Source organism: Tauraco erythrolophus, chromosome 9 (genome assembly GCF_009769465.1).
Source record: "Tauraco erythrolophus isolate bTauEry1 chromosome 9, bTauEry1.pri, whole genome shotgun sequence".
In the NCBI taxonomy this organism is placed as follows: domain Eukaryota; kingdom Metazoa; phylum Chordata; class Aves; order Musophagiformes; family Musophagidae; genus Tauraco; species Tauraco erythrolophus.
Genome location: NC_141473.1, coordinates 26,460,730 through 26,473,364, shown reverse-complemented (window position 1 = coordinate 26,473,364; position 12,635 = coordinate 26,460,730). Strand labels below are relative to the sequence as shown.

General features: G+C 33.8%; 1 protein-coding gene across 1 annotated transcript in view; it reads left to right on the top strand.

Annotated features, from left to right (window-relative positions):
* KCNMA1 (potassium calcium-activated channel subfamily M alpha 1) overlaps positions 1–12,635 on the top strand; it is a 518,368-nt gene that overhangs the window by 343,165 nt on the left and 162,568 nt on the right. The window contains 7 exon segments of the mRNA XM_086616846.1: positions 4,465–4,540; positions 6,258–6,327; positions 6,330–6,442; positions 8,067–8,144; positions 8,146–8,159; positions 8,260–8,282; positions 8,285–8,350. Coding sequence (XP_086472972.1) covers positions 4,465–4,540; positions 6,258–6,327; positions 6,330–6,442; positions 8,067–8,144; positions 8,146–8,159; positions 8,260–8,282; positions 8,285–8,350 — 440 coding nt within the window.

The window sequence follows — 12,635 nt, the reverse complement described above, 5'->3', positions numbered from 1 at the left end:
GTGCAGGAGCTCAGAATATCCAGTGAGTTTTGCAGTTAACACACAGAACAACCTCACCAAGAGAAATGGCAGTCAATGGAGAAGCCCCATAATCTCAAAGGATTTTGAATAAAGGCTAAAAGCTCCTTCAGGAGTGGTGGATTTGTAAACCTCCAGATCTATAAATGAAGGGATACTGCATAATCACATTCAGTGTATTCAGAGCTGGCTTATTCAATATTGACCTGTTCATTTAAATAGCATTCCTCTGATGCAAAATTTACTCTTAGATTAGATATTGTAATCTCTGTCATTGTTTATACAAATATCTAAATATCTCTACACCTCAAGTGCTGATTATTAGAACGTTTGTAAACCAAAGCTTCCTTGTATGACTGTTTCAGTTTACTCAGTTGACTAATCCCCAGCAGTTCATCACTAGCACATTTATTTAACTTAAAATTGTCAGTGCCTCAAAACAATTTTTTGTCTCTCCCTGTTCCTGGTTTCTTCAAGAGACAGACAAGTCTGCTCTCTTTTGTATCTTACTAAAATAACCTGAAATTAACTAAATAATTTGGAATACTGTCATTGTTCACAAAACATCATTTTGTAAATGAATGAATCAAATTAAAACAAATGAAGAGAATGTAGTTTATTTAGAAAAGTTTTTAGTTACACCCAACATAAATTTGACCATGTGAGTGCCTTGGGTTTTATTTATTGTCGTACATGAATTTAGCATTTAAAAAGCAAAAATTTAGAAAATTCATTTATTACTGTTACTGCTAAGTCAATGAGAAATGTTCGTATTTTCAGCGTGTTGTTAAGTACCATCACAAATAAGGACTATGATTCTATGTGGTGGGTATGCTTTTTCTGTTATAGTACCGCAATACTTTGTAATTGAAAGTTTCTATTTCTGCATTATCAATCTTTCTCAGAAAAAAAAAAAAGCAGCATGCTCAGCACTTGTGGTTAATGAACAATCTTTAGTAATTTTGCAAGAGTTAGAGCAGTTAAAGTAGTAGTCTTAATAAATCTATTTTTAATTAAATAAAATTTACTTTCCTAAATTCAAGCAGTGATTTCAATTACGTACAGTGGCCTTTAAACTGTTATTATTACCTTAAACTCTAAGCTGTATTGTGTGCTTTTGACCAGCTACTGCAACAATGTTGTGCTCAGGGATTGTTAAAAATTACTTGTAGAATTAAGATATTTGTAGTATTTCTTGTAGTCTGCTTTTAATGAATTTTCAACATAGTTGTTTGTTTGTGAATGTAAAGACCGAGGATTAATGACAGAATGTGAATGTTGAAGAAAGATAGCAAATTCAGTATATCATTATTAGCTCTGAAATGATAGTATAGGAAAAAAAAGCACTAACATTTTTTATTATTTAAAAATTCTGCAAATGATAAAAGTGCTCTCTGTTTGAGGTGATATGTGTTTATATGAAAAAAAAGGAACTAATTTGACTAGAGACATTCAGTGTGCTTATCATTCATAACAAGTAACTATGGACAAGATGAAACCTGATAGGGTATAAAGGGTACTGCTGTGTTTTTAATATTTGGTGCAATTAGAGGAGAGATTCTGTCCTTTTCCCCTTTCTCCCAGTAAAGAAAAAACGTTACTGTAACCTCAAATTAAAATTACTCCTGGAATTAGTGACTGAGATATGAGGATTAAAGGAGCATATATTATTTACACAATGGGCAGAAGAGCCATTCCAAACACTGGAATCCAAAGGAAGAAGCTAAACAATGTAAAAATAGAGGCAGTGAGAAGACTAGCAAAGTCGTGTAAGTGTTCAATAATTATTAGAATATCAGAAAAATATTTTAATTATATTTGAAAAGAATCAGCAAGGCAAAGCAAGATTTACCAGCAGTATTAAAGACCATATGGACTCTGCTAAGAATCTATTGTTTCCCTAATTTGAAAGTAAAATTTGAAAGTATTTTACTTCATATTTTTTGTTGCTGTGTTTTATGAAATAGAATGAATTGTGTGATGTTCAGCTGAAAATTTCTCTCCCTTATTTTCTAATATTTTTCAACAAAACTACAGAGGCTTAGGCAGGGCTCACAGTAAGGGATTTTGCACAGATGTTGGAAGGAGCTTAAAGAGGAGGAAAATGTTTATGACTAATCCTTTGTCTATATTTAGACTGCAGAAACACAGGGAGTACTTTATAGAGGAGAGGTAAGGTACAATGTTTAATAATTTGCAAAGTAAAACGTACAAAAAAAAGTCATGTAAATAGTTACTCTTAATGGCTCCTGTCATTTACTTCTATTACAATAAAATGTAGAGACCACCTGACCCTCTCCTATTCTAAGTTCAGGTGAAGGATGATATTTAGCATTTCATAATGGAGCTTTGCATCAGGATGATTTCTATGATTTGTTTAATCTAGGAACCTATTGATTAAGGTCCTGTGGTATGATTGAATGTTATCACCAACAAAATATGAACCTTAATCAACCATATGTTTAACATCCTTGTTAACGACATGGACAGTGAGATCAAGTGCACCCTCTGCGAGTTTGCTGATGACAGGCTGAGAGAGTTGGGGCTGTTCAGCCTGGAGAAGAGAAGGCTCCGGGGTGATCTTATAGCAGCTTCCAGTACCTAAAGGGGGCCTACAGGAAAGCTGGAGAGGGACTTTTGACAAGGGCGTGTAGTGATAGGACAAGGGGCAATGGATTTAAACTGAAAGAGGGCAGATTTTGATTAGATAAGGAAGAAATTTTTACATGGAGGGTGGTGAGGCACTGGAACAGGTTGCCCAGAGAAGTTGTGGATGCCCCATCCCTGGCAGTGTTTCAAGGTCAGGTTGGATGAGGCTTTGGGCCAACTTGGTGTAGTGGAGGATTTCTCTGCCCATGGCAGGGGGGTTGGAACTAGATGATCTTTGAGGTCCCTTCCAACCCTAACCATTCTATGATTCTATGTCTTAAGAAAGAGGAGAAATGGGGAATATGTGTTGATGTAGGTGGACACTAATTCTTTGCAGAACTGCTGGTATGTATCTTATTTTTGAGTACAGTGTCCCTTATAGCATCTGTCATATTACCCATTTGTATTTCCTAGTACCCACAGATGACCACTTTGCTAACTGTAACTCTCAAATATTTTAGTGGAGCTGGTCTGATCTATTTCCAGGTTCATTTCTCAACTTTGTTTAGAAATAATACATTTCTATTGTCCTTAAAGTAGTTAGAAATATTAATTAATTCTGCTGCAAAACTACTACTGCGAACACTGATAGTGAATTTTTCCTAATTTTTATTCTTTTGGAATGTATTCCTTTAGGAATAATAGTGATTTTTTTGAGGCATTGTTCTTTCTAATAAACTTTTTCAAAACCAAGGAGAGCTATTTTCAATACAGTTCTGTGAATGAGTAAGATTATTTAGGCATAGTAATACATGGACTTCAGTTCCTTGTGTGTTTGTTGAATATCCTTCTTAGCTTTTGAAATCATAGTGATTTTTGTAAGAAGAGAGGAACGAGCTTTACTTATATTTCTTCCACAAGCTTTTAAGTATGATATATTCCTGCTGTACTGAGCTCCTTAGAGCTGAACTTGCTCCTTAGGAGCAAGGTCTGTAGGAATTCATACAAGCAGAGTAATATGAAAATTACTTAGGACTTTACACAGGAACTGTAAAATACCGAAGTTTTTTAATTTGGGAAACTTTCCTTTTTTTTTTTTTTTTCCTCACAAAAGCAGCATGACATTTATGGATTGGCTGCAATAGTTCATTAATTCTTTGCCATAGCTTAGGAAAATAGTCTTGTCCTGTGGTCATGTATGCAAATGTTAACATGTGATGAATATGCACAAAAACATGCTCTTACTGTTAATTTTTAAACCTCCATGGGTTGGGGTCAAAAGCACAATGAATATAGAGGAAGGCATACGAAAAATGAAATAATTCAGAAAAATCAGTCAATTGTCTGTATAAATGCCAGTTCAACAGCTCATGTTAATTGACATTGCACAGTTTATTTAATTGGACCTTCATGGGTGTATTCCAGCGTACCAGAACATTTACATGTACTCAGGGTATTTGCTGAGGTGTATAGCAATGAAAAATGAGAAGGTAACTCTACTGAGAGGCAACCAAATTACTTATGAAAAAGCATTATTTATTTCTATTTGTTTGATTATGAGTGAAGACGTAGCTAAGATTTCTATTTATCTACTGCTCTCAAATGCATTGAAATTTTTCTTTCAAGCTATCTAAATTATGCAAATGTGAACTCTGCAAAGACAAAATAATATGTATTTGCATAGGCTGTCGATTAAGTTTTTATGGAGCTTACTTCTCTTCAGAAATCATCACCAGACTCTTCAGTCTGAAGTATGCCATTGTATACAAGTACGTCTTAAAAATACGTGATAAAATCCAGTCTAAGTTCCTATTTGTTGTTGTGGTTTTTGTTGTTTTTTTTTTTTTTTATTTTCAGTAATTCCATCAAGCTAGTGAATCTCTGCTCTATATTTATCAGCACGTGGCTGACAGCAGCTGGGTTCATACATTTGGTAAGTATATTTGAAAATACTTCGTTGACTTTTTCTATGGATCATCTGCTCTCTGAGCTACTTATTACCTGAAATTGCCTTGCTCTGGATAATCCCTTAACACATCTATAGGGTAGAATAAAAAAAAGCCATCACAGCTTCCCAAACTTTAGGCTTCTACTCAAAACTAATTCTGAATAGTTAAGTAATACATCATTAACCTCAAGAATAAAATAGGAGATTTGAACTGATGCAACTTTCTGAATTATTACAATTAGCAGTAGGTGGCAGTGTTTCCTAAAGAACTCCCCGGAGTGCCTTCTGGAAGGGTTTGACAGAGATTAAATGGTACTGAGGTCCCGCGAAATCAAAGTTTTGCCAGAAAGGAGCTGTTCTGTGTTTCCATGAGAAGTAATGGGATTGCTAACGTTCGGAGTAGCAATTTTAAGAGATTATTTCCTCATCTTTCAAATTTAAAATTTTTTGGTGCAGTTTTCGGTCACTGATAATGTAGATTTTTGTAATACATTTTTTTGTTGTTGTTGTATTCTGCACTTGATGCCTGAAAAATGAAAGATAGTATAGAAGTATGTATGAGTTCATAACTGTGAATATGCGCATATATGTATATAGGTATATATCAATTAGAGTATTTTAAGCATTTTAAACTAATAGCTTTTACTTATTTGTTTGGTAAATATAATCAAATATGGTCAAGTATTTGTCCTTTAAATACATTTTATAATCAACTTAGAATCAGGAAAATTTCAAGGTGCTAGTTGTAGTAAGTTTTTCAGGGATGATTTTGGACTAAATTTATAATTTAATGATATTGATGTTAGTCCAGAGGAATTTAGTTGACTTCACTCAAATTACCTTGAGCTGCAACCAGCTATATAAATTAAGTCCAGAATGTTTGCGTTCTTGATATACTAGATAGTAATTTAATTTTCACTCGTATAAAGATGCATCAAAGTTTTGGATGTTTTTGTTTCTGATATGCTTCTCATTTGCAGATGACCATATTTTTACACTCCTCTGAACAAATATAGCATTCCTGTCATAGAAACATTAGCTTTTTCTACTTTAGAACAACAACAAAAAACAATAAAACTTTTAAAAATTACATCAGGAAGGAAGGAATGCTATTTTATAGGGCTTGGATTTGGGTTGTTTTTCAGCATAAGTTTCTCTATTTTAGTGTAGGAATCCTTGAACTTCAAACTTTTTACTGGAGAACAATTTAGAGAGCATGTGCCTTTCCTACTGCTAAACTTAAAATTTTTTCACACACAGTAGCTGGCTTATGGAAAAGAAATAACGTATCACTAAACATGTCACTAGTGCCTTTAATAGCTATGTAATGCTTTAAAACAAAAACATTGAGAAGTATAATTGCATTACAAGAACAATTCACTCTGAAAAAGTTCTGAACAAATTGCTATAAAATGAACTTACCTACCTGCATTAATGTTATATTATTTCGTGGTGAATGAAAACAATACTTTCCATAAGCAGTATGAGTGACGAGGCTCTACATATTGGCAAAAGAACTGTAACCCTATAATTGGGGCGGGGTTAGATTCTGTATTTGTTCAAAATAAATCACAGGTAAGGAGCCAGAGTTTTATATTATATGCCAAATTACATATATACACACACACGCATGCACACACATCTATCAGTAGTTTGTGGTACAACTCTATTAATGCATTATATGTTGTCTTGTACATTTTAGGTGGAGAACTCAGGGGATCCATGGGAAAATTTCCAAAATAATCAACCGCTAACATATTGGGAATGTGTTTATTACTGATGGTTACAATGTCCACTGTTGGCTATGGAGATGTTTATGCAAAAACAACCCTTGGTCGCCTTTTCATGGTCTTCTTCATCCTTGGGGATTGGTAAAAACTCTTTTTTGTTAATATTATTATTCCAGCTACCTTAATGCTTGATCCTGTATATCTCAATGCTGTAATTAAAGAAATTATAATATCTGATTTAGCGAATTAAAATTAGTTGTAAAACTTTTAAATGTGTTTAATACAGCCCTTTTTTTTCTATAGATACATATTTTGACTGAGCTTGTCAAATTAGTTTAGTAGTCAGAATTTTTCTAATCCATTTAAATAGATAATGCATGTGAATACATAAAGTGCCTTAATATTTCAACTTAAAATGTTAATTGTAGTCCTTTACTTTTAGTGACTGACTGTAGTGCATTTGTTTAAGGCTGCTATTGATACTTAAAGGCACTTTGCGGTTTCAGAAGTCCTACCCACCCTTCTGTGTTTCCTTCCCAGAATTCCAACAAACACTGTGGCTTTGGACTGCCTTAAAGAGCAGCTTGCCTGATCCAGATGATAGCAAACCACATTCTCTTTAATTTCAAGCATTTCTTTCATGTCACATAGCCCAATTTTAACTCACAATTTAGCACATGGCCATAACCACATCCTTTTATTTCTTTGTCCTGTATGTACATAGCACCAAAGTTACTCATTGTCTTATGTCAACTTTCCTACTTTTATCAGTGGTAGTAATATTATAGGAACTGTTGCAATGTTATTCTCTGAAACAACAAGGTTTATTTTAATATTCACACTGTGCAAGGTAAGTGATTTGTGGATGATTCACAATATATATTGCGTACATACATATGTATATTGTTACTTTACTCTCATGTATTGATTTCACATATACATACATCTTAGAGGTGATATGTATATAACTAATCTTATGAATGCCCTGAGACACACACAGATACATATATATGAGTATATATATGAGCATAAATATATATATTCTCATCTATGTTTATTGGCATATGAAGACAAAGACCATGTCACTGGCAGTAGCTCTTCGAAGTATCCAGCCACAAGGAGGATGTTTGTTGGACAAAACATGGCAGAATAATTTTTATTTTCTCCTCAAACCCTTTTTTCTGTCACATTATTCTAATCCTTTTAAAAACATAAACTTTTGAACTTTTTTTTTCTTTTTTTGGGGCGGGGGGGGTGAGCTTTTTGTTTCTTGACCGGGGGAATAATCCCTGATTCTGTCTTCATTTTGTGTTCTTTGAATCCTAATAATGGGGGGGGGGGGGAAAGTCTGTCTTTTAAAATAGAAATGTAACAGTAATACTACTTGTTGTGGTTTTTTGCAGTGGAGCTTGGATAGTTTTGGGTTTTTTTCCCCTCCCACTCTTCAGGAAGAATTAGACATAACTGTATTTTATGATAACATATAATTTTGAATTAATTTTGTTCTTGTTTTGTTTTGTGTGCCTATTTTTCCTCTTTTGACCAATTTTCTTAATTTACAAAGTGTGAACCTTTTCCAAGACCAGCTTTTACATTGCGCCTTCTTGTTTTGTTTGATAAGAACTTTTACATTTTTTAAATTTTCTTTTTGAACAACTTCATAGATCTAATTCTTTTGCATTTTCAGATCTTAAAGATATATATCTTCTGAAAATATTCATCATCCCCCTTTCTTTGGCCTCTCTTTTAGTCTTTTCTTCTGTCTCCTATCTTCTTCTTAGGCCATGTTTGCCAGCTACGTCCCTGAAATCATAGAGTTAATAGGAAACCGCAAGAAATATGGTGGTTCCTATAGTGCGGGTTAGTGGAAGAAAGTAAGTATCCCAAGAGGCTCTGCTGCCTCTGCTGCAGTAGAACACTCTCTGCATGCCATTTCTTTTTTTTTTTTTTTGTGTTTTTGTTTCATGCATGTAGGCAATGTTTGCTCGCTACGTGCCAGAATTGCTGCTCTCATCCTTAATCGGAAGAAATACGGCGGGACTTTTAACTCAACCCGAGGCAGAAAGTAAGTCAAAAAAGACCAGGTGTGGTTGTGTGACTTTAAAGAGCCCCTGAAGGTGGTAATCACTGACTCACAGCTTATAAGGCTGTATTCCTTGACATCAGATGTTACCACTGGAGAGTTGTCACACTATAATTAGAGACCTGGGCTATGCTATGGTACAAGTCACAGCATTTTGTCTCTACTTCTAGAGAACCTGGATACCACTAAGGCTACAGTGGCAATATCTTTTTAAAAAATACTACTATTGCATACGCAGTTGGCTTCTGGAACAAGGTTGGCTTGTCACTTCGCAGTTTGGAGCATCAGATTTTCATGTGGTATCTCTGAACTAAAGTGACAATGTAGCTTCACATGATTTTCAAACAACTCATTCTTTAAAAAACGAGTTTACTGAGTGCAAAATAGGAGATTTATGTTGATTGGGTTATTCTATTAGATTGACTATGTCAGAAGTCTGATAGTGGCTGTTTCTCATTTTTCAAACAGCAGATTCAGGTCTCATGCAGCTCCTTTTGAATTCATATGAATATTGCAAGCAATCACAATTTAGGATCTATGACCAGGGATTTTAAAGTGATTCTCTTCCACACACGGTATAAAGCCTATCCTAAGAAAAGCAAACGGTTTGCCTTATTATCAATATAGTATAGGGAAAAAACCAAATCCATTAAAATACTGGTTTTACTGATAGCAAGAGTTAAATTTTATTGGACCATATTAACTCATTACATTTCTATTGAAGCCTGCTTGTTTTCTTGATAAGTTAAACTCGGCTCTTTCTGGCGTTCCCAGTATCTAGACCTGCTGGATATAGCTTTTCATTAACTGATGTACTTGGTGTTTTAGTAGTTTCTCCTCTATATCACCTTTAGTGCTGCCATCTTTTATTTCATTACATATCCTTGTGACATTCACTGGTAGAGATATATTTACCCTAAAAGACTAGTCATATAGAATCCTTTCAATACAACATAAAGAAGGTACTGCAAGCAATGCGTCTAATTAATTGCATCTAATGCATCTAATTATAAGAAGATTGTTTTTTCTTTATTCCTTTCAAATCATCACCCATGTATCATTTTATAAATGCAGATTATGATTTTATCAAGTTATTTCTCCTCTCTGTGGAGCAAGAAGACTGTAAATGTCCCATAGAGCTAATTCTAGAGGACTGTTTTACATCACTGGATAAATACATCAAAGTTTTTTCTTTAGTTATAGCTTATACTATTCAATGTTGAATAATACTCAAGCAATTAGATGACACAATTGAAACTCCAATACATTCATTTTTTGAGATACTCTCAAATGTCTAAAATTGTGGGGTTTTTTTCTGTAAACACTGATGTTGGAAATTTGCATCATAATTCGCTTATCCAGATGAACAGAATGCCTTAATTTACTTGTGAGATAGAGTAGTATCATTAATTTCTCAAAATGTTATTTGTTACAGAGGACCACTCAGTTACATATTTGTATTCATACTTGGTTTCTAAAGAGAGATGTTTTTCAAGCACAGAACTTACACTCTGGTTTGAGGCTCCAAAGGAGTTATAGCAAAGGCGAATATGGTTAAAAACTGGTTTACATACAGAGTTTTAGTCTATCTCCTTCTACATTGTCACTAGTACCCAGCATTGCTCAGATATCTCTAAGCTTAGACCTGATCTTCAGTCAGAACCCCACATCCTGAAAAGCTGAACTCCAGATTACTGGCTTCTGCTAGCTTTGGGGCGTGCTTAATTTTTTTTTTCATCTTTTCTTTTTGCCTTTCTTTATATGCACTATTTGTTTGTTTTTAGCTCACACTGTTGTCAGTGCTTTCTCTGCTGATCTCTGCTGCCCATATAACTTGCTGTTTGAAACTCAGCTCTGTCATCAGCGTACAAAGTGTTTGATTTACTTTATGCATTGTTTTCTGGTTCAATTATTAATTACAAAGTAGTTTAAAGATGTCCTTTGCTTACATGGGTCTTTCATCAGAGAATCTAAGCTTGGGAACTGCACAGTAAAAAGCCATTAGCACTCCTTGTTTGATGTTGCTTTGCAGTCAGTAGAACAAGATTGATGAAATGTTATGTTTGGCCAAAATTTAAGCTTTTATTTGGAATTCAGTGTTGAGAGAATGGGTTGTCAGAACCAATAAGTTTTCCTTTCTTGGGATATGGGCATGTGGGAGTAATTAGCAGTATAAGGTCTTTAGTTGAGCAACCAAGCATAGATTCTGGCAGCAAACATAATGAGAAACTACAGTTGTTCTATTCCTAATGTCAGAAAGATTCCAGATAAAATTACATACATGTATAAAATGAAAGCAGCTAAATTTTGTTGAAAGATGTAGTTTCAGTTTTTAAAATAGCAAATGTGTATACTTTTTAACTTTCTCCAAATACATAAATACACGGAATCCGGTTTGTAGCATTTATATATATGTTTATACATGTTGCCTCATGAACTATGTCTGTGGAATAACATGCTTCTATATTATTATTAAACATTTAAGTGGGAAGTTAAAATTAACATATGATTATGTATTTTTTGAGGATTGCGCTACATTGCCTTAATGCTAAGGAAAGCCTTGCTATAGAATTGTAACTATTGAAGCAGCTAAGAATGTATGCATAAAAATTATTTCTGCAACTCCACTTACTGAAAAGAGAAACAACCAACACACCAGCAAGTTTGCTCTCACATTTCAATTTGCTTTTTAGCCAATAAAGTCCTCAAAGGACTCATAAACTATAATAGCAATCATTTTACGCAATAAAGAGGCTTACTTCTCTCTTAGATTAGACATATACATACAGAATTTGGAAACAGAAGTAGTTTGTAGGCAGTATGCAATTATCACTGGGTTCAATTTACTAGATACTAGGTAGTTTTTTTACAAAAGTCCATAGGGAATTTTAAATTTAATTATAATCTCTGCTTGTAATATATTCCTGTAATGAGACTTCTAAGATCTCATAGAACACAAAGCAGGAATTTATTATAATCTTTCATTGATTTCACCTGGTAAATAAACAACAGTACTTACTGTTGCATGTATAGCAAAATGCATACCAATATAATCTATACAAACATGACCAAGGCTAAACATACACATTTAATGACGAGTAGGGTACTGACTTTGGCACAATTACAACCTAGTGTGAAAAAAATTAAGTAGTTACCGAAAAATGTAACAATCCTTGTCTTGAATTTCATATTTGTAAGCACTGGGATCTGCTCTATAGGTAATGAGATTACTGCTAAACAACTGTTTTGCAATTGTTACATATCAGCTCATGAGAAGACTCTGTGATGTTTTTACTATGTGCTTGATACACCAGATACACCAGATGGTTATTAGACAAGAAAACTGACCTTACTTTAGTTATACTTAGAACAGACAACAATTGCTCCTTGCTATAGTCACCACTAATACAGATAATATAGCAGTTACAAAGAAGATAGTTGATATTAAATACATATATAAACGAAGATGTAACGGGGAAATCAGACATGAGAAGCAATCAGAACTGAAAAAAAATATGATTTTCCTAATACCGCAAAGAAGTATCTTAGGATAACAGTGATGTGGCTTCCGATATTTTCCGCATCGAGTCGTACATAGTTTTTCTGTTCTTTCACATGAGCAATCCAGCCACTCCTGTTTCTCCTTCCTGTGCATTTCCCTGAATGAATTCTGTAGTAGATGATTTGATGTTTTGAGAAGTACTTTTTGCAAAGCACATTCTGCTGATTTCTATAGAAGTAGATGACAACGTAATTTTCTTTCCAACAGTTGCCATATTTTTGTTATTAGTAGACTAGTATCTACCTGACAGAGATTTTATGAGGTTTAATGGAGTCAAGTTTATCCTTTCTGAAGATGAGAAATGCTTTTAAAATGCAAGTAGACAAATTTATAATGAAAGTTAATTGTTATGGCTTCATCACCAAGCATTATGTCATCACACTGAAAAAACATCTGCAATATTGATAGGACATATCTCACTAAAACATTGTTAAACTTACTAGATCTCGAATAAGTAATGAAAGCGTATGCTTGACAGAAGTTATGTTCGGGTCATTTCATAAAGTAATTAGTGACAAACTAGTATCATTCTGAACAGGTAAAGTATTTGTCATACAAAATACTGGATACAAATACTGGAGATAACAGCTAGATTAACATGTAGTTGACTGGAGAAGGGAAAATGTCTGACCTATTAATAACAGTATTATAAAAAATATTAGATTAGGACTTCATTTTAGGAAAATAATATATAATTTTTTATGT